Source organism: Xiphophorus couchianus, chromosome 18 (assembly GCF_001444195.1).
Source record: "Xiphophorus couchianus chromosome 18, X_couchianus-1.0, whole genome shotgun sequence".
Taxonomy (NCBI): domain Eukaryota; kingdom Metazoa; phylum Chordata; class Actinopteri; order Cyprinodontiformes; family Poeciliidae; genus Xiphophorus; species Xiphophorus couchianus.
The window spans coordinates 24,422,277-24,447,404 of record NC_040245.1 but is presented as its reverse complement, the minus strand read 5'-3'; the positions used below and the strand labels follow the sequence as shown (position 1 = coordinate 24,447,404).

Below are 25,128 nucleotides of genomic sequence, written 5' to 3'. Positions count from 1 at the left end.
TTAATATTTTTACCTTTTGGTGGCGAGCTACCAAAAGTGGTTTTATGTCACCAACAGCCATCTAACAGCCAGGCAGGAGAGTTGTGCAGATTTTTTTTTTTACTTCTTAAAAAGACAACTAGCAATGTAAAATGTTAAACTATTCTTTAATATATATATTCAGATTCTTTTTCATAAATGCACTCGTGTGGTAACAATCATAAGGCCAACAGCAGGCAGTGATAATTGACATGGGTACAAAGCATAAACAACAGTCACACAAAAACAGAGGAGGCTCAGTACAATTTATGAAAAAAGGTCTGGAACAAGTAGATTGTCATCTCAAGTCACTTGTCACATAAAAAAGAGAAAAAAACACAGCTAATGCAGGTTAAGTATTCTGTTAGAAAACAGAACACCCTGGTCAGCAGCCATCAACATATGGTGTATTGCATAATTCTGACTGTGCCATAATTTACTTAAACTAAAACGGTCCACGATGGGAAAACTGTAGAGAAAATCTGCAGACAAGACAAAGGCTGAAAACAGCCGAGGTTTATGAGAGTTCCAGCTGAGTCCCACATACAATACAGTGGTCCGGCCCTGTTGCATGTATGTGAGTGGGTAGGCGGCGTATTAATGCGAGTGGGTTGAGCACATTTTTCTGTCCGCCACTCTATTGCCTACTGCTTGTAAAGCATTTTGACTGAAACACACTCGCATATTCACCCATAAACAAACACTGGCAGGCTCAAAGGATAAGCAAATGTGAAAGCAAAAAACAGAATAAAACTTTAAAAAAAAACAGAAGGAGTGATTGTATCCAGTGAGCAGGAGATTGAAAGAGTTGATTTATTGAACAGCAGTGTTGCAGTTTGAGAGACAAACTTTGACAGCAGACAACCAATGAGGGTTATTCCTTTTGGGACAATAATCCATCTTGGATAAAGTGCATGTTGCACTGCCTGTTCACCAGCCGTGGTCCATTTAGTAAAGAACAAAGAGAAGCTTCCATATCCCTGTAAATCTCCACGAGAGCTCCAGCAGTTAGAGGGGAGAGGTATCGTACCGGCAGGAAACACGGACCTAAAGACCGTGTTTGGTCTTTAGGTCACCAAACACGACAAACATTGTCAGAGACCATGTTGCTGTGTTTTTTGCAGTTGAATGCTTTGGCAAACTCTGGAAAATTCTGAAGGGAGCCGAGTACTCTAGAGTACACAAAGGAGACTGGTGTTAGCAGGTGAACTTTGTGTGTCAGAAGGTGCCTGCTTTTTAAACTGTATTTTTAAGTCATGAAATGCTGACATCTGCACTTCATGTTATTACCTGAACATCACTGGACTGTGTATATCAATTTTAACGGAAATAACGGCTTGCTGTGGTCGATACGATCCACACCAAATCTTAAAGAGATATACAGGATGTAATGTATCAGACAAGTACAGAGCTTCATGAATTCAATTACAGATGTATCAGGTATCCCACTGTATTTCTGACACCCCACCCCATAAATATATTCATTTTTGCCAAAGATAAATAAAAATCCTCACATTTTCTTTAACTATAGTGCCAGGCTGTATTTTTTTTCTATTAGTTGAGTTATCAAGAACTAAACTTTGGAAATGCTATTAGCTCACTTACCATGCTTCCTACTGTATAATGACACAAGGACAGTGAAAAATGTTCTTCATAATAGATACTCCAGTTTTAAATAGGTGGGTAGCAACTTCACAACTTTGAGATCCTACTTTTGTCTTTCATGAATGACATTTTTCTCAAGACAAAAAAAATAGGAACAGTTAACGACTAAAATTAAACGGTTGGATTTTTACTAAAGTGGTCAGTGTCATCATGCACCTGCTATTAAACTGTTTTTCAATTTAAGGCAAATTGTTTTACAAATTAAAGCAGGTGATAATTGAGTTACAGTAAAGAGCAATCAAGTAACTATGGAGGTGGGCAGAATGAATTGTGTCAGAAATATTGATTAAAAATATTTAATACTGAACTTTATTAAACATTTATCAATATTAAAGATTTTTCTTTTAGTTCGACTGATTACCTGTGCAAAGTTAAGAAAGAAGAGCTGATCATGTGAAAGGTCAATCCCAGGCAGCAGTGGCTCCTCTCCATTCCTCTTCACAAATTTCTTGTATGCCTATAATAAAATACAAAATTTTATATATTTTACACATAGTTAATAAATGTTTGATTTAGAAATTTTTCAGTAATGCTCTACATATATTTCTCATTCATGTTTGCTACCACAGCTTCTACGTTACAAAGTAAACAATTGCTATTGCAATACACCTCTTGCCAATTCACACAGGTCCTTTTTCGTATTAGACTGAAAGCAAAAATCAAAGATTTGATTTTTTTTCCCAGAAAAAAATAAGTTTGCCCTGTTGGGCAGTGAAAAGTCTACTCATTGCTTCAACAAGGAACCAACTAGCGCAGAGGTGCGCAGTCCTGGTCCTCGAGGGCCGGTGTCCTGCAACTCTTAGACCTCTCCCTGGTTCAACACGCTTGAATCCAACAGCTGAATCACCTCCTAAGTGCAGTCAAGTTCTCCAGAGTCCTGCTAATGACCTCATTATTTGACTCGGGTGTGTTGAAGTAGAGAAACATCTAAAAGTTGCAGGAGACCGTCCATCGAGGCCTGGAGTTGCCCACCCCTGAACTCGCGTCACTCAGATTCAGCATACCTTCATATCCTATATACCTAATTTGTTTTTATTATGTCTGATATTGTTTTCTGTTGTGTTTGGGAGCTTGATGTGGGGGGTTAGCTGCAGATTGAGAGTGCAGGTGCAGGTCAAATGCAAATTAAATTTGTACATCAATCCAGTTTCTTTGATATGTGTGTAGGCGTGCGGGCGTGTGTGTGTGGGTGGGATGCAGGTGCGTGTGTGTGTGGGGGGGTTGTTTGCATGTATTAGAGAGAGTTTGTGTGTGGCCTTTGAACTCTTTTTCTGCTGTTTACATGCTTTTATAATTTGCGGGTCAGAAATGACCCATAATACAACCCTTGTACCCTAGTGGTGAACGGAAAGAAAATGAAATTTTTGATGATGTGCCAGACCAGTCACTGGTCAGGGCTGATCAAGCAGAAAATTATAAGGCAATGATGACAAAGCAATTTCTCTTTGCATTTCTAATTCAGAGTAATTATCCTGAAGCAGCTTGTAAGCAAAATTTTATATTACCAGTTGGGTTTTTTTTTTTTACATACAAGACAAGATATTTTTTTTATGTTTAAATAACATTGAAATCTTTTTACAGAGTTGTAATAACTTTAGACTGGTGAATGACTCTGCTGATCCAGAGTCACAGTACCAGCAATCACACCTTCATACAACCTAACAAACATGTCAACATCCTGACAAACAGACTTCAACATTTTTTTCAAGTTGTATGAAGCAGGTCACATATGTAAACAAAAACATATTTTTTACAGCATCTCTTAAGTTCTTCACCTGGTATGCCTGTCGAATCCCCCCATTGTCAGCTATGTTTTCCTCGAGGGTGTTGTTGCCATTCAACTAAGGAGAAAATAAAGAGTCCAGAGTGCAAAAGGGGAATTAGAGACTTGAAAGTTTTCCCTCCATATTTTCAGTAAATTGCAGATTTCAGTTTCTGGGTTATAAGAACAAATTACAAAGGGAATAAAAGAAGCATTGTTGAAAGCAGCAGTACAGAGGAGGAAGGATAAAAGGAGAAGTACTCATATGTCAACACAAAATATTAAAGACACCTAAAGCGGAACGATGAAGCTGCCAAACAGGAAGAAAGATTGAAAAATGACAGATGGATAAGCTGGCAAAGGCAACAGGAATTCTGGTAACATCAATGAATCATCAGTTAATGGAATTTTTCACCTAATTTTCCAAAAACGTAGGGGAAAAAAAACCAAGTGACTGTGTAAACATACATGTAAACCATTAGCCAGGTCCCAGGAAAATTTGCTGTACTGGCTAGCGATGCACCTTGAGAGTTCCAGGAAATTTTTTGTAGATTCAGGAGTCCACCAGTTCATCAGATTGCCGTCCTTGTCGTAACTGCGACCTAGAGACACGGAACAGATGGGAGCTAGGAGTTAGGGATGGGAATATTAACATTTATTTATACTGCAAAAATAATTAAATAATGAAAACTACAAGTATGACCCCATTTGCAAATGTTAATATATAGATACAATACCCTGTTAAATTTTGCATCAATTTGAGAGGCTATGCTGTGTTGCATCTACTTTTAAACTGTACTTTTAAACTTATTTAGGCAACTATGTTGCCTAAATAAGATTCTTTTCCAGGTTGATACCCCCCCCCCCCTCCCCCCCAACCCCCTCCACATTGTTCTTCTTGTAATAAAGTGAAAAATGTAGCTGGCAGGGAACATGGAGCAGTGGTGGCTCCAGACATTTTTTTCTGCAGGTGCTAAGGGGGAGTTGAGCATTTTACTGAGGATGCTATGACAGATCTTTTTTTCCCTATAGTTATCAACACACACGCATTAGCATTGTTATTTTAATCAGACTGATTTGACGCTTAGACATCAGCACGAAGCCTTAAGCCCCTAGCCACGCGATGCCTCCAACATTGTGCACGTCACAGCAAAATGCTTTCGCTTGATGAGGAAAACGGCAGATCCACACACCCACTACATCAATATAGCTGTGGACAAGATCACTGATGCCTATTGTTCTTGCAAGGCTGGGTAAGGCGGGCATTCATCATTTTGTAGGTTACTTTTGAAATCAGTGGGTGATTCCTGTGGTTTGTTGGCAAATGTTTGAGTGTGCCTAGGCCTGATACACTGTACTTAGTGCTAGAGCGGCTAACACAAGTAACAGTTTAGTCCAAAACCTTTTATGCCAGATACAGACACATTGCATATTGATCTGTTTAGCTAATGTAAGACTGTAGCAAACAGGCTTCAAGGTGTAGAAGTTGTATCAGTTCTGCCATTATGCTGTACTTAGCTAACGGGAAGCTAAGTGTGTTTGTGAGACGGCCACGCACGTGGTAGCCGCGCTACCACGTAGAATGGGCATCAGCCAATGACAAGCGGCCCCTGTGGTAAGGTCCATTGCTCCACGTCTGCATGGGGGCAGAGCCGGTATCATGTCAATTGTTTCCTGGAAGTGATAATATGCGTAGACAAAGTTCAAATCCTCTTGTGGGATGCTTTTTTTTAAAACTCAGTATATAATAATTTATTTTTATTTTGTGTCTTTTGATGAAAATGCTGCAATAGCTACATATAAATAATGTTAAATCAGATGAAAAAAAAATTTATCTAATATTTTCTGGGGGTGGTATGACACTTTTAGGGGGGCTATAACACCCACTAGAGCCGCCACTGGCATGGAGTAACGTGTAACAAAGGGCAACATGTTCATCTATGGTCCAAGCAGCCAGAAGAAACCTCTGCATTTCCTCTGTTACACTAAAATGACTAAACTGTAAAAAAAAAGAAGGATGGAATTTTGTCGTTTTGAAACCGTAAGCTTCTTATGGCTAAAAGTGATTGTTAGATATTAGAATTTGTTATATGTAAATAAGAATGCAGATGACATACCTCAGGTGGAAAATAATTTAAATTACAGTACAATTACAAGTACAACATCCTGAGGCCAAAGGCATAATAAGGTGAAACAAAGCTCTTCTCCAAAGTGGTACCAGTAACAGGGGGAAATCCATCTGTTCACAGACTAATGTAATCCAGCAAAACTGTAAGGAAGAACAATGAAGTAGAAAATTCATACCATTGTCATCAAAGCCATGTGTAATCTCATGACCGATTACCATGCCAATTCCACCGTAGTTGAGCGATTTAGGCTGGCCTTTGTTAAAGAAAGGGGGTTGAAGGATGCCAGCAGGAAACACTACAGACAGAGAAAGCATTTTTACATTTCAAAATAGCTTAGGCTTTATGTTTTATGGCTGAACATAATTTCCAGTGCTTATTTGGTACCTATTTCGTTTAAGCTAGCTGAGTAGAAGGCGTTGATAACAGCAGCTCCAAAAAACCAACTTGAAAAAATAAATAAATAAAAAAATGAGAGGGGTGTTATTAAACGATGACACTGTGAAAAAACACTGAGGCACAGTAAGAAGCCTACTTGAATAAAAATGTGAAAGATTAACATACAGCTTTTAAAGCCCAAGGTCAATGTGTGACTCTGCTGTTAAAGCTGAACTCTAAATGCATGTGGGAGTTTGTGTGGCATAAAGTGAACACACTGCACAAGGAATAAATGAGGTAAACACTGTAGTAGTTTACTCTGCTAGGACCATAAATAAGACAGGTGATTTAACCCTCCTGTTATGTTGCAGGTCAAATTGACCCATTTTAAAGTTTAACATTTTTTTTTAAATAGTTGGAAGTATTTTTTTTGCATGAAACTTTTTCTATTTGTCTTAATAGGTGCCCTCTATATATAAATTGAAAATGTATTCATTTTACACATTTGCACCACCCCCTGGGTCTACTTTTTGCATACATACTGTTTGGGTCAATTTGACCCGGCAGTTAAGTTGAAGTGCAAAAAAAGATTAAAAAATGTCCAATTCTATATGTTTCCTTGTGGCTATGAACCATATTTTACCACACACAAACACAACACACCACACACACATATGCAGGCGTGCACGCACACAAGCCCACTTTCTCACTATTCTCTTCCCACTATTCTCTGGCAGCCCTCCTCCATGGGCTGCCACCTTATCGTGGTGGAGGGGTTTGAGTGCCCCAATGATCCTAGGAGCTATGCTGTCTGGGGCTTCATGCCCCTGGTAGGGTCACCCAAGGCAGACAGGTCCTAGGTGAGGGACCAGACAAAGTGCAGCCCGAAGACCCCAATGATGAAAGAAAACCTTGGACTTGGTGTTCCCTCGCCCGGACGCGGGTCACCGGGGCCCCACTCTGGAGCCAGGCCTGGAGGGGGGGCACGATGGCGAGCGTCTGGTGGCCGGGCTTTTACCCATGGAGCCCGGCCGGGCTCAGCCCGAAGAGGAAACATGGGCCCCCCCTCCCATGGGCCCACCACCCGTGGGAGGGGCCAAAGGGGTCGGGTGCACTGTGTGATGGGTGGCGGCCAAGGGAGGGGGCCCTGGCGGTCCGATCCTCGGTTGCAGAAACTGGCTCTTGGGACGTGGAATGTCACCTCTCTGGTGGGGAAGGAGCCGGAGCTAGTGCGTGAGGTCGAGAGGTTCCGGCTAGAAATAGTCGGTCTCACCTCGACGCATGGCTCTGGTTCTGGAACCAGTCTCCTTGAGAGGGGCTGGACATACTTCCACTCTGGAGTTGCCCAGGGAGAGAGACGTCGGGCAGGAGTGGGCATACTTGTTGCTCCCCATCTCGGCGCCTGTACGTTGGGGTTTACCCCGGTGAATGAGAGGGTAGCATCCCTCCGCCTACGGGTGGGGGGACGGGTTCTGACTGTCGTTTGTGCTTACGGGCCGAACGACAGTTCAGATTACCCACCCTTTTTGGAGTCCTTAGAGGGGGTACTGGAGAGTGCTCCTCCTGGGGACTCCCTTGTTCTGCTGGGGGACTTCAACGCTCACGTGGGCAACGACAGTGAGACCTGGAGGGGCGTGGTTGGGAGGAACGGCCCGCCCGACCTGAACTCGAGCGGTGTTCTGTTGCTGGACTTCTGTGCTCGCCATGGATTGTCCATAACGAACACCATGTTCAAGCATAAGGGTGTCCATATGTGCACTTGGCACCAGGACACCCTAGGCCGCAGTTCGATGATCGACTTTGTCATCGTTTCATCGGATCTGCGGCCGTATGTCTTGGACACTCGGGTGAAGAGAGGTGCGGAGCTGTCCACTGACCACTACCTGGTGGTGAGTTGGCTCCGGTGGTGGGGGCGAAAGCCGGTCAGACCTGGCAGGCCCAAACGTGTTGTGAGGGTCTGCTGGGAACGTCTGGCGGAATCCCCTGTGAGACGGAGCTTTAACTCCCATCTCCGGCAAAACTTCGAACACGTCCCGGGGGAGGTGGGGGACATGGAGTCTGAGTGGACCGTGTTCCGTGCCTCCATTGTCGAGGCGGCCGATCGGAGCTGTGGCCGCAAGGTTGTCGGTGCCTGTCGCGGCGGCAACCCTCGAACCCGTTGGTGGACACCTTCGGTGAGGGATGCCGTCAGGCTGAAGAAGGAGTCCTATCGAGCCTTTTTGGCCTGTGGGACTCCGGAAGCAGCTGATGGGTACCGGCGGGCGAAGCGGCATGCGGCTCGGGCGGTTTGCGAGGCAAAAACTCGGGCGTGGGAGGAGTTTGGAGAGGCCATGGAGAAAGACTTCCGCACGGCTTCGAGGCGATTCTGGTCCGCCATCCGGCGTCTCAGGGGGGGGAAGCGGTGCAGCACCAACACCGTTTATAGTGGGGATGGTGTGCTGCTGACCTCTACTCGGGACGTTGTGGGCCGGTGGGCAGAGTACTTCGAAGACCTCCTCAATCCCACCAACATGCCTTCCACTGAGGAAGCAGAGTCTGGGGACTCTGGGTTGGGCTCTCCAATCTCTGGGGGCGAGGTCGCCGAGGTGGTTAAAAAGCTCCTCGGTGGCAAGGCCCCGGGGGTGGATGAGATCCGCCCGGAGTTCCTTAAGGCTCTGGATGTTGTAGGGTTGTGTTGGTTGACGCGACTCTGCAATATCGCATGGACATCGGGGGCAGTTCCCCTGGACTGGCAGACTGGGGTGGTGGTCCCCCTGTTCAAAAAGGGGGACCGGAGGGTGTGCTCCAATTATAGAGGGGTCACACTCTTAAGCCTCCCTGGCAAGGTCTATTCAGGGGTCCTGGAGAGGAGGGTCCGTCGGATAGTCGAACCTCGGATTCAGGAAGAGCAGTGTGGTTTTCGTCCTGGTCGTGGAACACTGGACCAGCTCTACACCCTCAGCAGGGTCCTGGAGGGTGCATGGGAGTTCGCCCAACCAGTCTACATGTGTTTTGTGGACTTGGAGAAGGCGTTCGACCGTGTCCCTCGGGGAGCCCTGTGGGGGGTTCTCCGGGAGTATGGGGTACCGGGCCCTTTGATACGGGCTGTCAGGTCCCTGTATGACCAGTGTCAGAGTCTGGTCCGCATTGCCGGCAGTAAGTCGGACTCGTTTCCGGTGAGAGTTGGACTCCGCCAGGGCTGCCCTTTGTCACCGATTCTGTTCATCACTTTCATGGACAGAATTTCTAGGCGCAGCCAAGGTGTTGAGAGGATCCGATTTGGTGGCCTTAGGATCTCATCTCTACTTTTTGCAGATGATGTGGTCCTTTTGGCTTCATCAGATCGTGATCTGCAGCTCTCGCTGGATCGGTTCGCAGCCGAGTGTGAAGCGGCCGGGATGGGGATCAGTGCCTCCAAATCCGAGGCCATGGTCTTGAGCCGGAAAAGGGTAGAGTGCCTTCTCCGGGTCAGGGGGGGTGTCCTGCCCCAAGTGGAGGAGTTTAAGTATCTCGGGATCTTGTTCACGAATGGGGGAAGAAGGGAGCGGGAGATCGACAGGCGGATTGGCGCAGCGTCTGCTGTCAAGCGGGCGCTGTACCGGTCCGTCGTGGTGAAGAGAGAGCTGAGCCAAAAAGCGAAGCTCTCGATTTACCGGTCGATCTACGTTCCTACCCTCATCTATGGTCATGAGCTTTGGGTCATGACCGAAAGAACGAGATCGCGGATACAAGCGGCCGAAATGGGTTTTCTCCGTAGGGTGGCTGGGCTCTCCCTTAGAGATAGGGTGAGAAGCTCAGTCATCCGGGAGGGACTCAGAGTAGAGCCGCTGCTCCTTCACATCGAGAGGAGCCAGTTGAGGTGGCTTGGGCATCTGGTCAGGATGCCTCCTGGACGCCTCCCTGGTGAGGTGTTCCGGGCACGTCCCACCGGGAGGAGGCCCCGGGGAAGACCCAGGACACGCTGGAGGGACTATGTCTCTCGGCTGGCCTGGGAACGCCTCGGGATTCCCCCGGAGGAGCTAGAAGAAGTGGCTGGGGAGAGGGAAGTCTGGGCCTCCCTTCTGAAGCTGCTACCCCCGCGACCCGACCTCGGATAAGCGGAAGAAGATGGATGGATGGATGGATGGATGGATTTAACCCTCCTGTTATGTTGCAGGTCAAATTGACCCATTTTAAAGTTTAACATTTTTTTTTAAATAGTTGGAAGTATTTTTTTTGCATGAAACTTTTTCTATTTGTCTTAATAGGTGCCCTCTATATATAAATTGAAAATGTATTCATTTTACACATTTGCACCACCCCCTGGGTCTACTTTTTGCATACATACTGTTTGGGTCAATTTGACCCGGCAGTTAAGTTGAAGTGCAAAAAAAGATTAAAAAATGTCCAATTCTATATGTTTCCTTGTGGCTATGAACCATATTTTACCACACACAAACACAACACACCACACACACATATGCAGGCGTGCACGCACACAAGCCCACTTTCTCACTATTCTCTTTACTTCACCAGGAAACTGCGAGAAAGCAGGTGTTCATACAACTTGGACAAACTCCACCCACTCTGAGCGACACTCAGCAGAAGTGGAGGAAAACTTAAATACTCTCTACATGACTCATTTATCTTGATATTAATCAGCGGGTCAATTTGACCCTGAACAGTATGTGTGTCTCAAGTTCAATTATAAAGATCACCCATTGAAAAAAAAAAAAAGTGTAATTGGTTTCTGACACTACTGCATGACTAAACACTGCCCGGGTCAAATTGACCCACGAACATTATTGCTGTACCCTAGAAACGAACGTAACTGGAGGGTTAAATACCAAACAATGCACTTTTCATTTACAACACATCTGAAGGAAAGCTGGTAAATCCACCGCCCCCACAAAAAAAAAAGTAAAATCTTTACTCATTCTTGTTGACTTTTCTTCGCAATTTCTGCAGTTGTTTCTTGGTCCTATACTCCAGGTTCTGCAGGACGTTTTGAAAGTACTCCTCTCCACTGTAGCTCAGCTAACAGCAACACAGCCAGAAAAAAAATCAGGAGGATCAGCAGTGATGGAAGCTGTCAACATGTATTCACGAGGGAAACTCATTACGGTCAAAAATTCACTGGGATGTTTTAGGAAGGATAAGAAATGCAACTTTCCTAAAGTATTTTTTGTTACAAAGAACTTAGTGAAATATGGATAACAGTGGGTTTTTTTTCACAAATACTCACATCTTTGTACGCATTGTCTAGATATTCGTCATTCATGATGTCTTCAGAATAACCAATGCGTGCACGGATAGCTCGGGCCTGGCAAAAAAAAAAAAGACAGGAAAATGAGAATAAATCTGGTTTACTTGTCGTTCTAAATAGAAATAATGGAATAGAATAATGGTTCTTGCAACTGAAGTTCACACCTTCTCTTTAGCTGCATTTTTGGTCTCTTCATCCATCCAGGAGAGGTTATCAAGGTTACTAATGAAAACTTCCTGAATATCTTTAATCATCTCCTCCATCTAATCTCCCAACACACCAAAGAGAGAGCAAATGTCAGAAGATGCCAATGATAGAACAGGAACATGCATCATGAAAAGGTTCTCTGGTCTGCTGTTGCTGTTGCTGTTGTTCATCAACTCTAATTGAATCAGAAATAAGACAAATATAACTTCTGTCAAACCATTAACACACTTCCTAAAATGATTAGGCTTTATATATACACATATCAGAACAATTCAGACGTGCATATTAGTCTGTTCATAATGACAGCTGCATTGACAAGATCGTTTTAAAAATAACAATATATTCTGAAAATGTTAATATTTCTATCAGGATTTTTCTTGGAGCTCTTGACCATATACTTGACTAAAAGAAATACAAATATGCTCGACTTTAAACACTTCCATGGTCAATGTCATTGTCAGTTGAACTGTTAGAGTTTTCCAACACCAGGAAATAATCTGCGGTGTCCTTTAGTGTTCAATGATAAAAGAATGACTGTATGCAAACTTCTGAATTTAAAGAAAACTACATAAAAAGACACCTCTAAGTTTTCTGTCTTTAAATATGAATAATTTTGGGTTATTCTAACTGATCTGAAACAGGAGATGTTTGGTCTAGTTTAATTTCAAACAGTGAGAGAAAATGTTGCCTTTTTACTCTGAATGTACAATTGTTGTTCCTGATATAATAGCAAAGGATATTAAAATCTATGATCTTGCAACCAAGAGAAAGAAAAACAACTTTATAAAATCCTAAAATTGTTTATTGATACTATTGTCATTACACCCCGTTTCAAACCTGCATAGTGTTGTTGAACCACTACAACAGATTGTTTTTTTCCTTGAGGCTTTTTTTATATCATCCCCAAGAGTTTCCACATTTTTAAATGAATTGCTTCACACAAAGAATTAAATGAACTGAGATCTACTCTGAGACCACAGTAAGAGAAAACCCAAAAACCCCTTGTCTCGTCACATTAGTGGACCCCTTGCTTGCTCATTGCACAACCCTCTTAAAACGTTGTGGTTTGCCACAAACTGGCAGAGACAAGCCTTTAGGGGAGATTGTTGTGTTTGGACGAATGCGGTTTGTACAAATTTTGCAATAAACCATCCCTGTTTAAATTTTAGTTTTACAGTGAAAGCTTCCACTCAGGTGTGTTTATATCAAATATGCATGGTGAGCAGCTGAAACTAGAGCTAAACAAGAAACAAGCTGCTTATAGTGCTTTATTTACTAATTAATGTTATAGTTCACTGAATGTCTCTTGACCAGTAATATATAAATGTGTAAGGAGATGGTCTGCTGATAATCTGAATGATTGATCAGCTACTTCCCGCAGAAGAAAAATATATATACAAAAAAAATCGGATTACTTATAGATGCATAAATCTCCTCAGAAATAATTTCTATAATGGATTCATCTATATGTAAGGGATTTCTAACTTTAATCTCAGCATTCTGACTTTGATCTGAGTAGGCAAACGTCTTTATAGACGTTGAGATGCTTAAGAGTTAAGACGGTGTCACTCGTACATGAAACAGTGGCAAAGCCTGCGTGTGCACATACACAGAGGCACACAGTTGAGATTTGCAGCGTAGGTGGTGTGAGCACGATAACAAGGACGCCTCATTCAGCTGCTTCCAGTGGATGCAAGCAAGATAACACTGAGGCACAGACAAGAGACAGGTGACAAAATCAAATGTCTCTTAAACTATCTCGCTCTGTATAGGAATACATAAAAGCACTCACTATTTTTATGTCATCAGTTCAGACTGTCAATGTAAAAGAAAGCTGTTCAATAAAGCTTTTTTTAATCTGACAATCAGCCCAATTCAGCCTCTACCTACCAGCTCTTTGCTGTTGTCAGAGAAAGCCTCCTGCACATAGAGCCGTCCCACGGCTTTGCCCAGGTTGCCGTTGACATACAGTGCACACCATCGCCACAAGGCATCCTCTGATGCTTTACCGGTCAGAACCTATTGGGAAAGTGATGAGACAAAATTTGTGAACGAAGGAGAAACTTCATTCAGGGCAATCCTTTAATCATGTTCAAATAAAACCGAATTCCCTTTTAGAAATAGAGCGAAACAAAAAGGATGGGTTATGAAGGAAAGTTTACAAGAATCCATAAGAAAAAAAAAAAAATAAAGTACAGCATCGCCTAAACATTTGAATTTCCTTGAACTATCAAGAGAGAGTTCAAGGGAAATTGCAATACAGAAACAGCACAAAAACAAAGTAATGCTGAAGTATCCTGTAGCATGCAACCACGCTCAGATGATCTGATTGGTTGATTTACTTGCATTGAAACGGATACACATAAAAGTTGCAGTGAATCTGGCCATGATGGACTGGAATCCAAACCACTGTAGCACTGGTGTTATGTTTAGGGTCATTATCTCTCGCTGGGGCATAAATCTCCTCCCCAAACTGATTATAACTAGCATCCCTGCCACTGTTCAGTCATCTCAACAGAGCTTAAGGCCAATAGCCTCTCAACAGATTCTTGCACTTGCTGCTCTGTCAAAAACCCCATGAACGTTTTGCTTCTTTGACTAATACAATGCCTGGCCAAAGGTCTGGACTCTGTGGTGGCCAATCCATGTGTAAAAATGATATCTCATGCTCACTGAACCACTCTTTCACAATTCGAGTCTGATGAATCCTGGCATTGTCATCTTGGAATATGCTCTTGCCAACAGGGAAGAAGAAATTCATTGATGGAATAACCTGGTCATTCAGTATATTCAGAATTGTCAGATTACATCATTCTTTCACCCTTAGTCTTGCTGAACCAAGACCTGACCTGACAGTGCTAAGACCTGGGGCAACAACCCCAGATTATAGCACTGTCCTACAGGCTTATACAGTAGGCGCCAGGCATGATGGGTAATAACTTCACTTGCCTCTCTTCTTGCGCTGATGCGGCCTTCACTCTGGAAGATGGTAAATCTTAACTCATCAAACCACATGATCTTCTTCTGTTGCTCCAGAGTCCAGTCCTTATGCTCCATAGCAAATTGAAGCTTTTTTTTTTTTTTTTCTTTTTTTTACAGTTGCTCAGTCGCAATCCCTTAAGTTCCTTTCTCATTGTGTGTGTGGAAATGCTCTTACTTTCACTTTTAAACATAGCCCAGAGTTCCACTGTTGTTTTTCTTCTATTTGATTTCACCAAACGTTTCACCGATCATGGTAATTCAGAATTCTTTTCCGGCCGCATTTCTTCTTCAGTAGATTCTGCAATCTCCTCAGGTGTTTTCTCGTGTTTGATGCATGACAGTGATTGGACCCGTCTCAAACACACTGACATCTTCCTTGTTTTAATGACATTTCAGAGTCTATTAAATGTAACATCTATAAAACTTCCTTGTACCTTTTTGTTTTCAACAACTAGAAGTCATTTTTTACACCTATACAATAACTTGCCATTTTGAAATTGTTATAAAGACATTGCAAGGACATTCATGAAAGTAGTTTTCCCAAGTCAACATGTCAAGGTGATATCAGGCTGCGTACCTTGAGGAAAACATTCCTGGTGTTTCTGTAAGCTTGACTCAGCTCCCCTACCATTTGCATAACAAACCGCCAAACCACGTAGTTTTGCACATCCCTGAGAAACAAAACACAGCAAGGACAAGGAGATCGACACAATCCGCATATTACTGCAAAGGTAAGCAATTTCTCTGGAAAACAACAGCCATCTCTGACTTGAATAATCTTACACACCTCTTGGTGTATTTGGCTAATACATTTTTGAGTTTTCCATAATAGCTGGGGGAGTAGTTGATGATTTTCTCCGAATCATTAACCTTCGTGTTCACGGTGTCCATTATCTTAGTAGTGTAGTAAGTCCAGTTGAATTTCTTCAGGTTGAGCCAAAACACACACAAGGAAACCAAGTTTAAGATATTTGACACTAAGTTTAAATAATAGGAATGCTCACAAGCTAAGATGTTAGCATTACCTGAAAGTCAACTTCAAAAGCGAATATTCTATTCATTGTACTCAATTGCATCTTGTTGTAAAGCAACGCTGGATCCCTCCGCTGCAAGTCAGTGGCCTAGGAGAAAACGAAACGCAACAAAAAGAAACATAGGACTACAGCTTAAAATTACATAAAGATTCTGTTTCCCCAACACATTTACACTCTTGGTACATCTCCAGAAGCATCAAGCATGTGCAGCCCAGGAGGCCTCAGGTCTGTAAATGTCAGAGTTTGAATGGTTTAACTGCTTTGTAATAGTGAGAAGCAGAGTGGAGAGGAAGCAAAGCATGTAAGCAACAATAAAAGCGCAGACTGACAAAACAGGGTTACTAATCTGTTGATTTCTAGGAAATTCTTGGTGTGACAGGTTAACAAGCTTGTCTCAAAAAGATGTGTATCTGCCCAGAATTATTTTGTACTGTGAACTTTTTCTGAATATGCTAGTATACTGTGATGATTATGCCAAACGATGCCGGTTACATAAATTCCTAATAAATATGCAAGGGCTTTAAAATACTAAATGGATAAATGTGGCCACACTTCTCTGTTATAACATTTGACTGTTCCACTATTTTAGCTGGACAAGTAGACCAGATGTAAAGAATCAAAACAAAAAGAAACAGCATGTACTGTATAAAGAAAAATGGCAGGGTGTTGGTGAAACCACAAAAGGGTAATGTTATTTTCCCCACAGAGGTTGCTGACAAGAAAAGCTCCGACAAGCCCACCTAACTTCCCAAACCATGCATGTTTTTGTTTACATTGAATACTGCAAAAGATTTTTTTTTTTGGCTGTGCCTTAGACATGATCAGTGTCAGTAGCTGTCTTTAAATGAGTTCCAAATTCAAAGGTTCCACATTCCAAAGTCCAGTACCGGTAGAGAGCAGCACTGGCTGCGTTTCTAAGAGTGTCTTCAGGGCAAACACTACAACTGTTGGATCAAAGCAGACCATCAATCCAGCAAAGACAGAGGCTAAGGTGGAAAAACTGTAGAGCCGTTCTTGGGAAGTAATTTAATTATTACATGAGATAATAGGGCTAATAGGGCTTTAGATAAGATTTTTAACAATTTTTCTTTGTGTTGTAGTAATACCTTTTTACTTAATTAAATCATTAAGGGAAACTTAGTGTGATTAATAATGTAGCTATTGGATGAATAAATCAATAATGAGCGTTTTTTTATCATCATTCTTCATAATTAAGAGTAGAGTTGTTCAGCTGGTTAAACTAATCCAAGTATTTTAGGTTTGAGCAACAAATTATTAACATACAGCCCTTACTGATGGAAAAACAAACTGTGAAGATCTTTATCTAAGCAAAGACAAGAGCCTGGCCTGGTAACATTTCAGCTTAAGTGATCTCTGAAAGAATAGATGTATGCTCACACTGGCGATGTCTTTCTCCAAATTCACAACTCGTGTCACCTCTGCTCTTATGTCTGCTTCGTTGATTTTCAGTCCCCGGTCAGTGCGGATCAGCTTTGCCAGATCAAACATGAACTGCTCATAAGCTCGACATGCCTGTAAAACACATTAATAATGTTGGTTTTCCCAAAACAAAAAGTGTCTCCTGGCACAGACCAACTATTGCTACAGCTGCTTACAGTAGCTGCTTTTTGTTTATCAAATCAACTGTTCACATTCAGCTGTAAAATAAAACCAGAAGAGAGGATGTCTAATAACATTTGATCTGTCTTACAAAGATTTTCTTCCCCACCTTTTATTTACAACAAACCACTGACAGGCAATATTTTTTCCCTATACAAAAAAGTTCAAACACGATGGCGATGCTTTAATTGGGTTGGACAATATGGCTGAAAAACATCACAATATGAGTGTTTTATGTCAATTAATAGACAATTATTGATATATTGATTGAAAGGTTGTTTGTTTTAATTAGTTGAATGCTGCCAAACTGGCAGCATGAAATTTTCAGTTTCATCCACAGTGTTCACTCTACACCATTGTTTATTGTTCCGCAGTTATGAGACACAGTGGTGAAACCTTAAAGTGCTGCTGCACAACTTTCTCAACAGGTTGTTGCTAGGTTCCTTCCTTGCTTATCAGCAATAATTATAAGCTATAGCTGACTGAGAGGTGGAGAAGCTATTGCCTTTCCTCTGCCTACATCTCCCAGAATGCAGTGTGGATATGGATCGGAGTTCAGTGAATTTGTTATTGAATATTCTATTGGATGTACTATCTATTAATATTGATCTCGTGTCTGTCACGATATAAATTATTGATTTTGTTGTTCAGCTTTATGAAACACCAGCTGTCCATGTTAACCAATTTTCAACTAAATAAATCAGCACCAGCACAAATTAACATTTTCTACTGCTTTGGTTACGAATTACTTACACATGACCAAATAACTATTAAACATTTCAGCGCACCTCTGCAAAGCGACCCTTGCAGCTGTAGTAGTCTATGGACAAGAGGCCAAAGGACATTTGTTGGTCAAACTGACAAAGAATAGAAGACAAAAAAAAAATCAAGAAAATATTCTAGTTACCAGACATATTCATCATTATGTAACCAGGTTTGCCCAACAGATTGAACTCTCTAATTACAAGAGACACTTGTTCAAGAATTTAAGTATGTTGGATTTATCAGCTACCTGGCTGCATGCAATAGAAAAATTAACTATTCTTTGATAGGTTTTTTGTTTAAATTAGTTGAAATATTGCAAAACTGCTGTTAATTTTTCTATTGATGCCAAATATTTTATTGTTTTCCAAAATTCAGGGATCTTTGCAACACAAAAGAACAAAAGAAGAAGGTGATTTATTCCTCAAATTTCAATGCATGTACTGCACTAAAACATTTTGGACTATTTTTTAGTCCAAAATCATATTTGTGATTTTTGTAATGTTCAAATCTTCTGGGAGATTTTGTTTTGAGATTTTTATCAACTGTAAGTCCAAATAATCAAAACTGAAAAAACAAATATGCTTGAATTGTTGTTTACACACTCTGTCAAAATTAGTGAAAAATTAACTGACTGAATTCTAATTTACCGAAATGCGCTATCAGGGGTTTTACAGCCGCAAGCTTTGTACGTACATAAATGATGTGTTTAGCGGAGTCTCTGTCATCAGCACGAATGAAAAAGCTAATCAGGACTTCAGTTCCATATTTCCAATTTAACCTGGCAATGACATCCTCTAACCTCCAGGTTTTCCCTGAAGAAATAAGGAGGATGTACGAGGGAAGAACTGCAATAAGTGATTTATAGCATGATGGCAGCGAGGGGAAGAAGGGTAAAAATGCAATACCATAGACATTATCCCAGTTGTCCACAGCCATGGGCCACTCAAAGATGTCTGGCAGCATGTCGAGCAAAGGAGCTCCTCCTTTCAGCTCTATTAAGCCTACAGTGCAGTATTGGTGAAAGTCAAATGGAAATTAGCTGGCATACAGTAATTTTACACAAACTGAAAAAGTAAAATTGGAACATGCATAATTAAGATTCACCACAATTTCGAAATTGAAATTGTAACCCTGTAAGACCCTTTTGTTGTAACTTTGCAACATATCCATTTCAAACAAGAAAATTGTAAAAAATAATCATTTTTCTTCTAGGTTTTCACTTAGAATTTGAACCTGTTTGTTCAGTCTTGGAATACTATTTATAGACAATTTGTATACAAATTCTCCAACTTGAAAAACAGTGGCTGAGCATGATCTCTGAGTACCACATTAAATAAAACGCAGTGCGTAAAACGTTTAAGATTTTTGGGTGACCATTACAATGTCTAGATCAGAGGTGCTCAAGTCCAGTCCAGTCCTCGAGAGATATCCTGCAACTTTTAGATGCATCCTTACTCCAACAGACCGGGATCAGCTCTGAACAGGCCTGGTAACGAGCCATTCATTTGATTCAGGTGTGTTGGAGCAGGGAAGCATCTGAAAGTTGTAGGATGGTAGCTCTCGAGGAATGGACCTGAGCACCCCTGGTCTAGATCATGTATACATACGTATGTAATGTATGTGCAACACTTTTACAAAATGGAAAGATGAGCATTTTTGATATTATATCTAATATTATATTTTAACTTCCACATTCTGAAAGAAACAGACAGCCTTCAGGAAATGTACAAAGTGATGACTATACAAAACATAACAGTATATCTAAAATGGACTAGTCCATTCACATCTTATGTCTGCTGACTCACTGTTGTTTACGCAGGACTTGTAAAGTGTCTTTGCCTTGGTGACAGCAGCAGTCTCCCTCTCCACATTCTTTTCAAGGACACCTGCATATAAGCACAAACAAAAGCACACAAGAAAAAAAGGACAAAGATAAAGGTGAAATCAGTGTACCTGATAAAACTTATAGGGTGAGGGTGTAGGGGGAGCAGCATATGCCTGCAAAAAGATGCAGAGCTGCTTTTAGATTTAGCTCCAACAGTGTGTGTGTGTGTGTGTGTTCTTAACATGGTATGTAATAGGAACCCTCAGAGCCTGCTTATGTTCTTAATTCCAAGGTGTAACCACTTCAAGATGCCTTTAACTGAAAGGTTTTGTTGAATAAAGTTAACTTGCCTTGCTGTTTGTGATAGTAGTTATTAGACTTCTACTCAACTGCAGTCCACACAATGTGAATATCCCCCAAACTCCAAAATAGGCCTTTTCTTTTCTTTTTTTAACAATAAACTAAAGGACTCAACCTTGAGTCCTCAGATGTTGTTCTGCAACTTTTAATGACTCCAGTGCTTCAAAACACCTCAATTAATTTTTTGATTACTATCAAGACTTTACAGTGTGGAAGGGGGGGGGGGGGGGGTGTTCCCTGATTTCCCAGGCCATGCCTGTGTTCAGGGAAACAAGCTGTTAGGTTTAATATCTGTCTTTTTTTAAGGCTATATTTACAAGCATGCTTGTGCACTGTATTTAAAAGCTCTTTCTTTCATTCAACTTTACTACAGCACTGTAAAAGCAGCATGCTTCTTTAGAAACAATCTTTTGTGGCTTCCTTTGCTGAAGATATCAATGACTCTGCTGGACAACTGTCAATGACGGCCACTTCCCCTTGAATGTGTAGGTCACAACATGAAATGTCACAGAATGTATTAACATTTTTTAATCAAACTTTACAGAGAAAAAGAAAAATGCTTCAGATATATCTCTGTCAATGAGTTTCAAATGGATTATTTCATAACTCATTCTCGTGAACAAAAATAAAAACCTCTTAAAATACTGTCACCTTTGAGGATGACCTCCATGTTGTCTTTCAAGATGTTTTGCAAGCCATGTTTGGATTGGGCCTCTGGGATGATGCTCTTTTTCAGCCATCCTCCACAGGCATATTGATAGAAGTTGTCACAAGGATCCACGGTAGCATCCATGTTCCCAATGAGGCGAGACGCTGCAGGAAATTGAGAAGGCAAGCTTTAGGTTTATTGGGAGGGGAAAAAAAATCTTAAACAAGTATGAAATAGTTTGCAACAGTAAGAGCTGGAAGATACACTGTCAAATTATGCAGATGAAATTCAACTTAGTTCTGCTAGAAAGACTGTCAGGACTGTAAAACTTACAAAGAGAGAGCACTGGAAGGCAGGGAAATAAATGAATGAACAACAAAGCAGAAGCAACACAGAAGAACATAATGAAGGTCTAGCTGATGAAAAAAAAGTCTGAGCATTGACAAGCGTGCTCAGGTGTGTACCAAGACATAGGTGTTCCAGACAAAAGGCTTTTCTAAATAAAACAGGAAGTCGCCTCAATTAAGAGTCTGATAATCAAAAACTCCAAATGAAAACTCCACCCATGAAAAAAACCCTGAATCAGTCCAACATCACAGGTCGAAACAAGTTAAACTTTGAATTAAGTCTTTTTCAACAACTACTTACGGCTACCTGATTAAAGATGCTCCAATGTCACTAATTAATACTCTGACATTCTGGGAAATATGTTTAATCATCTTACACCAAAGTGTTCAAAGAGAAGATTAGCTAAGAACCTGTTGAAGGATGAAGGCTGCAGCTGATTAACTGAATGCTAGAAAAAGGAAAGCATCTAAAACGCTCTGATTACAGTGATCTAATCCTCCTGCAAAGCTAAAGGGTCAAAACGCTAACTTCAGATACTAACACAAAACTTAATGTGTTTAATCCTCACTTTAAAGTGAGGTGAAATTATTTAATTTAGGGATAAACGTTAAGAATTTATTGAGGTTGCTTTGATTATTTTCACTGATTTAATTAAAGAAAGTACATTTATCTGTGAGTAATTTGCACTGAGTCAAATTATGTTTTAGCAAAGCTTGTTGCAAGGCAAGAGCTCTTTGTTGTAGGTCTTACAATAAAAATGGAAACTAAACTGTTTAAATGTTTAACTAGACAAATTGGGAAATATTCTGTGAAGTGTCAAGTTTTCAGTCAGTGTAGATTTAAAACAAAAAAATCTAAAACAAAATCAGTCTTGCTGTTTTGATGTTTTTGATCCCTATTAATCATACCTTAAATTAAATGAAATTAAAACGCTGACTTTTCCATTTTAGGATTTTTACTTGTCTGTATTTTTTTTTTCAAAGTCTGTCATCTAAAAATGTCCCCCTAACATTGTTTAAATTTAAATGTGGATCTGCATCAACTGTATGAACTAGCAAACAAAATTCATGCTATTCTTGAATTGTTATCAACCGACACCCAGAATCATTCTCCGGGCCGCAAATTGCCTCCAGGATGAACTTTGGACGCCCCCGTTTTATAACCTCTTGAATAAGCTCCAACTTCTAAAACTTGGAGCTCATAACCAAAAAGATATGACTAAACGATGGGTTAGATTGCTCCAATATCAATTATAGTCAGGTTTTCTGCTGTTTATCAAGGACACAAATAATTTTCAACATGTCATTTAATAAATAAAATGTAAATAGTAGGAAGATTAATCTTTTTTTCCTAAACTTAATCTCATTGTACATTATTTTATTATCTTTGTGGATGTCTGTTTCATTTCCTGTAAGCAGCAAACTCCTCGGTTCTACATGTAGAACATGCACAATTCTAGGGCTGATCAGATCTGTTTTATTGTGGTTTTGACTGAAAGAGAACGTGTCTCATTCGAAGAGGCCATTTTCAGTGAGCATGTCTAAAATGCTTCTGCAGCAGCACTCACTTCTCCCAGGCCGGCTCCCTCTGGGAGAAGTCAAAGCCTTCAGGATGAAACAATAGAGAGAGAAAAACAAACAAACACCAGCTGCTTACCTGACTGCGTGCAGTCGGCTGTGGTGCAGATTTCATCTGCAAGAGAACGTGAAACACGTTTCCTTTACTCAGTGGGTTTTTCAGCACTCAGTGGTGATTATATCTAAATCAGTTCCTTCTTCTGCATTTCTATTTACTAATGAATTTGTTAATTTGTTATGTCAATTGGATGACCTTTTCTGTCAGGACCATCTGCCATCATGACCTGCTGAACTTTGGCAATAATTAATCTATAGGTCACCTGCCTGTGATAACTCAAACCTCATTTAACTGCTTATTTTAAAGCAGAAGCATGAAGGAGTGAAAATCTAAACGTGGGACGTTGAACTGAAAGAAAAGGCTTGGGCCTTGCTTCTCAGTTTTTCTTAGATCGTCATCCTTTTTTTAAATAAAACAAAAAACAAAACATTTTCTAGGAAATATGCAGTTCAGAATCAAGCCTACTTTTAGAAATTTGAGACAGTGTTTTTGAATCACGAAAACCTTTTTAAGGGGTTATTTGAATGCATATTTTTCTTTTTTTTTCTGTCCCAGAGACTGTATTGAAGAACAGTGAATAAGCACACAGAACATATATGAGCAAAGGGCAGCACTTGTGCATGCTGTTAGTGAAACCTAATGAATGTCCTAGACAAATCCTTTTGAATAGATAATTCCCTTGTTTTGCTCACACATTTGTTTGAGTTTATTAAAGACAAGAAAAGATGCATAAAACATATCAGTGTCAGTTCTAATCCTTACTTAAAACACTTACTTGACTGGATGGCAAACACGATGATGAGGATAACAATGATAATGAGGAACAAAGAGACGATAGTAATCAGGCCGATTTCCAGAGAGGTAAAACGGGGCTTCTTCGCCGGTTTTGGAGTATCGGTCTCTGTCATTCTCAGGTCTCCTCTTTCACCGGCTGCAGAATCTCACCTAATGGGGGAATAAACCATTAGTTAATTCATTAACAAAGCTCTTCCAGTCACAGCTTCCTGTTACTCTTACTGAATAGGATCCTGTTTGCGCCTGTTTTCTCTAGAACCACTAGCCATCAGTTTCCAAAGCTCCAGACCAGCCTACGGACTTCAACAGACGCTCAATAGAAGGGCCTCAATGCCTCCAATAGACGCCATGAGAACATAACTAAATGGAGAGGTCACCATCACTGTGGTAATGACAGCTTTGTGGAGTTGCTGTCATTGCCAAGCACTTCCATTTTCTTACACCTGACCATTGACTCTGGAATATTTCGGAGGGAGGAATTTCACAACTAGATTTATTGCAAAGGTGGCATCCTATCACAGTTCCACACAGGAATTGCAAACACTTCCACAAATGTTTTCAAAAACAGTCTGCATTGGATACACCTGTAGCCATGGAAGTGATTGGAACATCTGATTCCGATCATTTGGATGGGTGAGCAAATACCTTTGGCAAAGGGAAAAATGATGCAGAAAATCAGTTATTTTTCACACTTCTCCAGATGAAGTCCCTCACTGCAAAGAGGATGATGATTGGTGATGCCACTTCCCTTATTGATGAAGAATAAATAAATGCTACATTTTAAAGTATCTACTGACAAAATTACAATATTGTTCAATGCAACCTATGTTTTTACTTTACACTGTAATAATTCAGTGTAAAGTAATGACACTTTACTTTGTCATTATATATACCTTGTTGTTGTTAGAGCTTTCTTTGTTTTCCAATTATATTAGTGTGTGTGAGAGAATATGTTAATGACCTCCATTAACTTAAAATAGTTGTAGAACAGCGCTTTATGAAATTCGGTTAATTTACTTGTATCTTATCTATCTTATCAAATTCAATATGGCGGACGCCGTGGCGTATCGCAGCAACCGGTGACCAGCTCAATGATTAGTCTATGTATTCATATCTACGATGCAATCTGTTACAGAACAATTCCTTAAAATACAGAGACAAATAAAATTCGGATTTACTATTACTATAAATTAAATATACAAAATAAACACATAAATAAATTTTAATTTTGTCAAAAATACTTTAAACTGAACAATGCAGGACATCTGGAATCAATCACAATACCTTAGCTTGTGATTGAGTCGTTAGCCTTGAGCTATGAATATGACTAATGCAAAATAAATTTTAAAAAATAGTAAAAACAGACATTTCCACACTTCAGCACCCAGACAACGTTGTAAGCGAAAACATGTAATTGCCTTACAGATTATTATTATTCATAATAAACGAAACTAAAAATCTTGCCGTGTGAATTAAGTGTTTGCTAAAAGTATTTTCAACAGTATTTAAATGACACTGTAAAGTATTTCCAACGGTTGTTGAATAAATAAGACACATTTGGTAGGGAAAATATCGCTATATTAGATAAATTATATATTATAAAACATATAATTTATTTGGCTGTAAAACAAACAAACAAACAAAAGAAGACAAACGTGAAAAACTTACGGATTAAGTTCAGTTCAACCGAGCCCGCTACTATGGCGACGGAGTTTAGGGATATTTGTACGGTGGC

At 40.6% G+C, this 25,128-nt stretch overlaps 1 protein-coding gene across 2 annotated transcripts; it reads right to left on the bottom strand.

The window, feature by feature from the left end:
• Positions 1–721: 721 nt before the first annotated feature.
• LOC114161469 (neprilysin-like) lies at positions 722–25,128 on the bottom strand. 2 transcript variants are annotated; one of them, XM_028044759.1, is made up of 23 exons: positions 25,062–25,128; positions 23,371–23,543; positions 22,620–22,652; positions 20,618–20,779; positions 19,587–19,667; positions 18,687–18,782; positions 18,475–18,593; positions 17,805–17,873; positions 16,795–16,929; positions 15,388–15,483; positions 15,150–15,286; positions 14,940–15,033; positions 13,271–13,399; positions 11,338–11,436; positions 11,153–11,230; positions 10,841–10,944; positions 5,959–6,017; positions 5,750–5,869; positions 3,914–4,047; positions 3,459–3,524; positions 2,045–2,140; positions 1,309–1,385; positions 722–1,190 (listed from the first exon to the last, which is right to left on the bottom strand). In XM_028044759.1, exons 2-23 carry the CDS (start codon positions 23,504–23,506, stop codon positions 1,091–1,093), a joined length of 2,220 nt encoding a protein of 739 aa, XP_027900560.1. In that variant the 5' UTR covers positions 23,507–23,543; positions 25,062–25,128; the 3' UTR covers positions 722–1,090. The 2 variants fall into 2 exon arrangements, with proteins under 2 accessions (XP_027900560.1, XP_027900559.1); XM_028044758.1 differs by having other exon boundaries at positions 22,620–22,655; positions 23,374–23,543.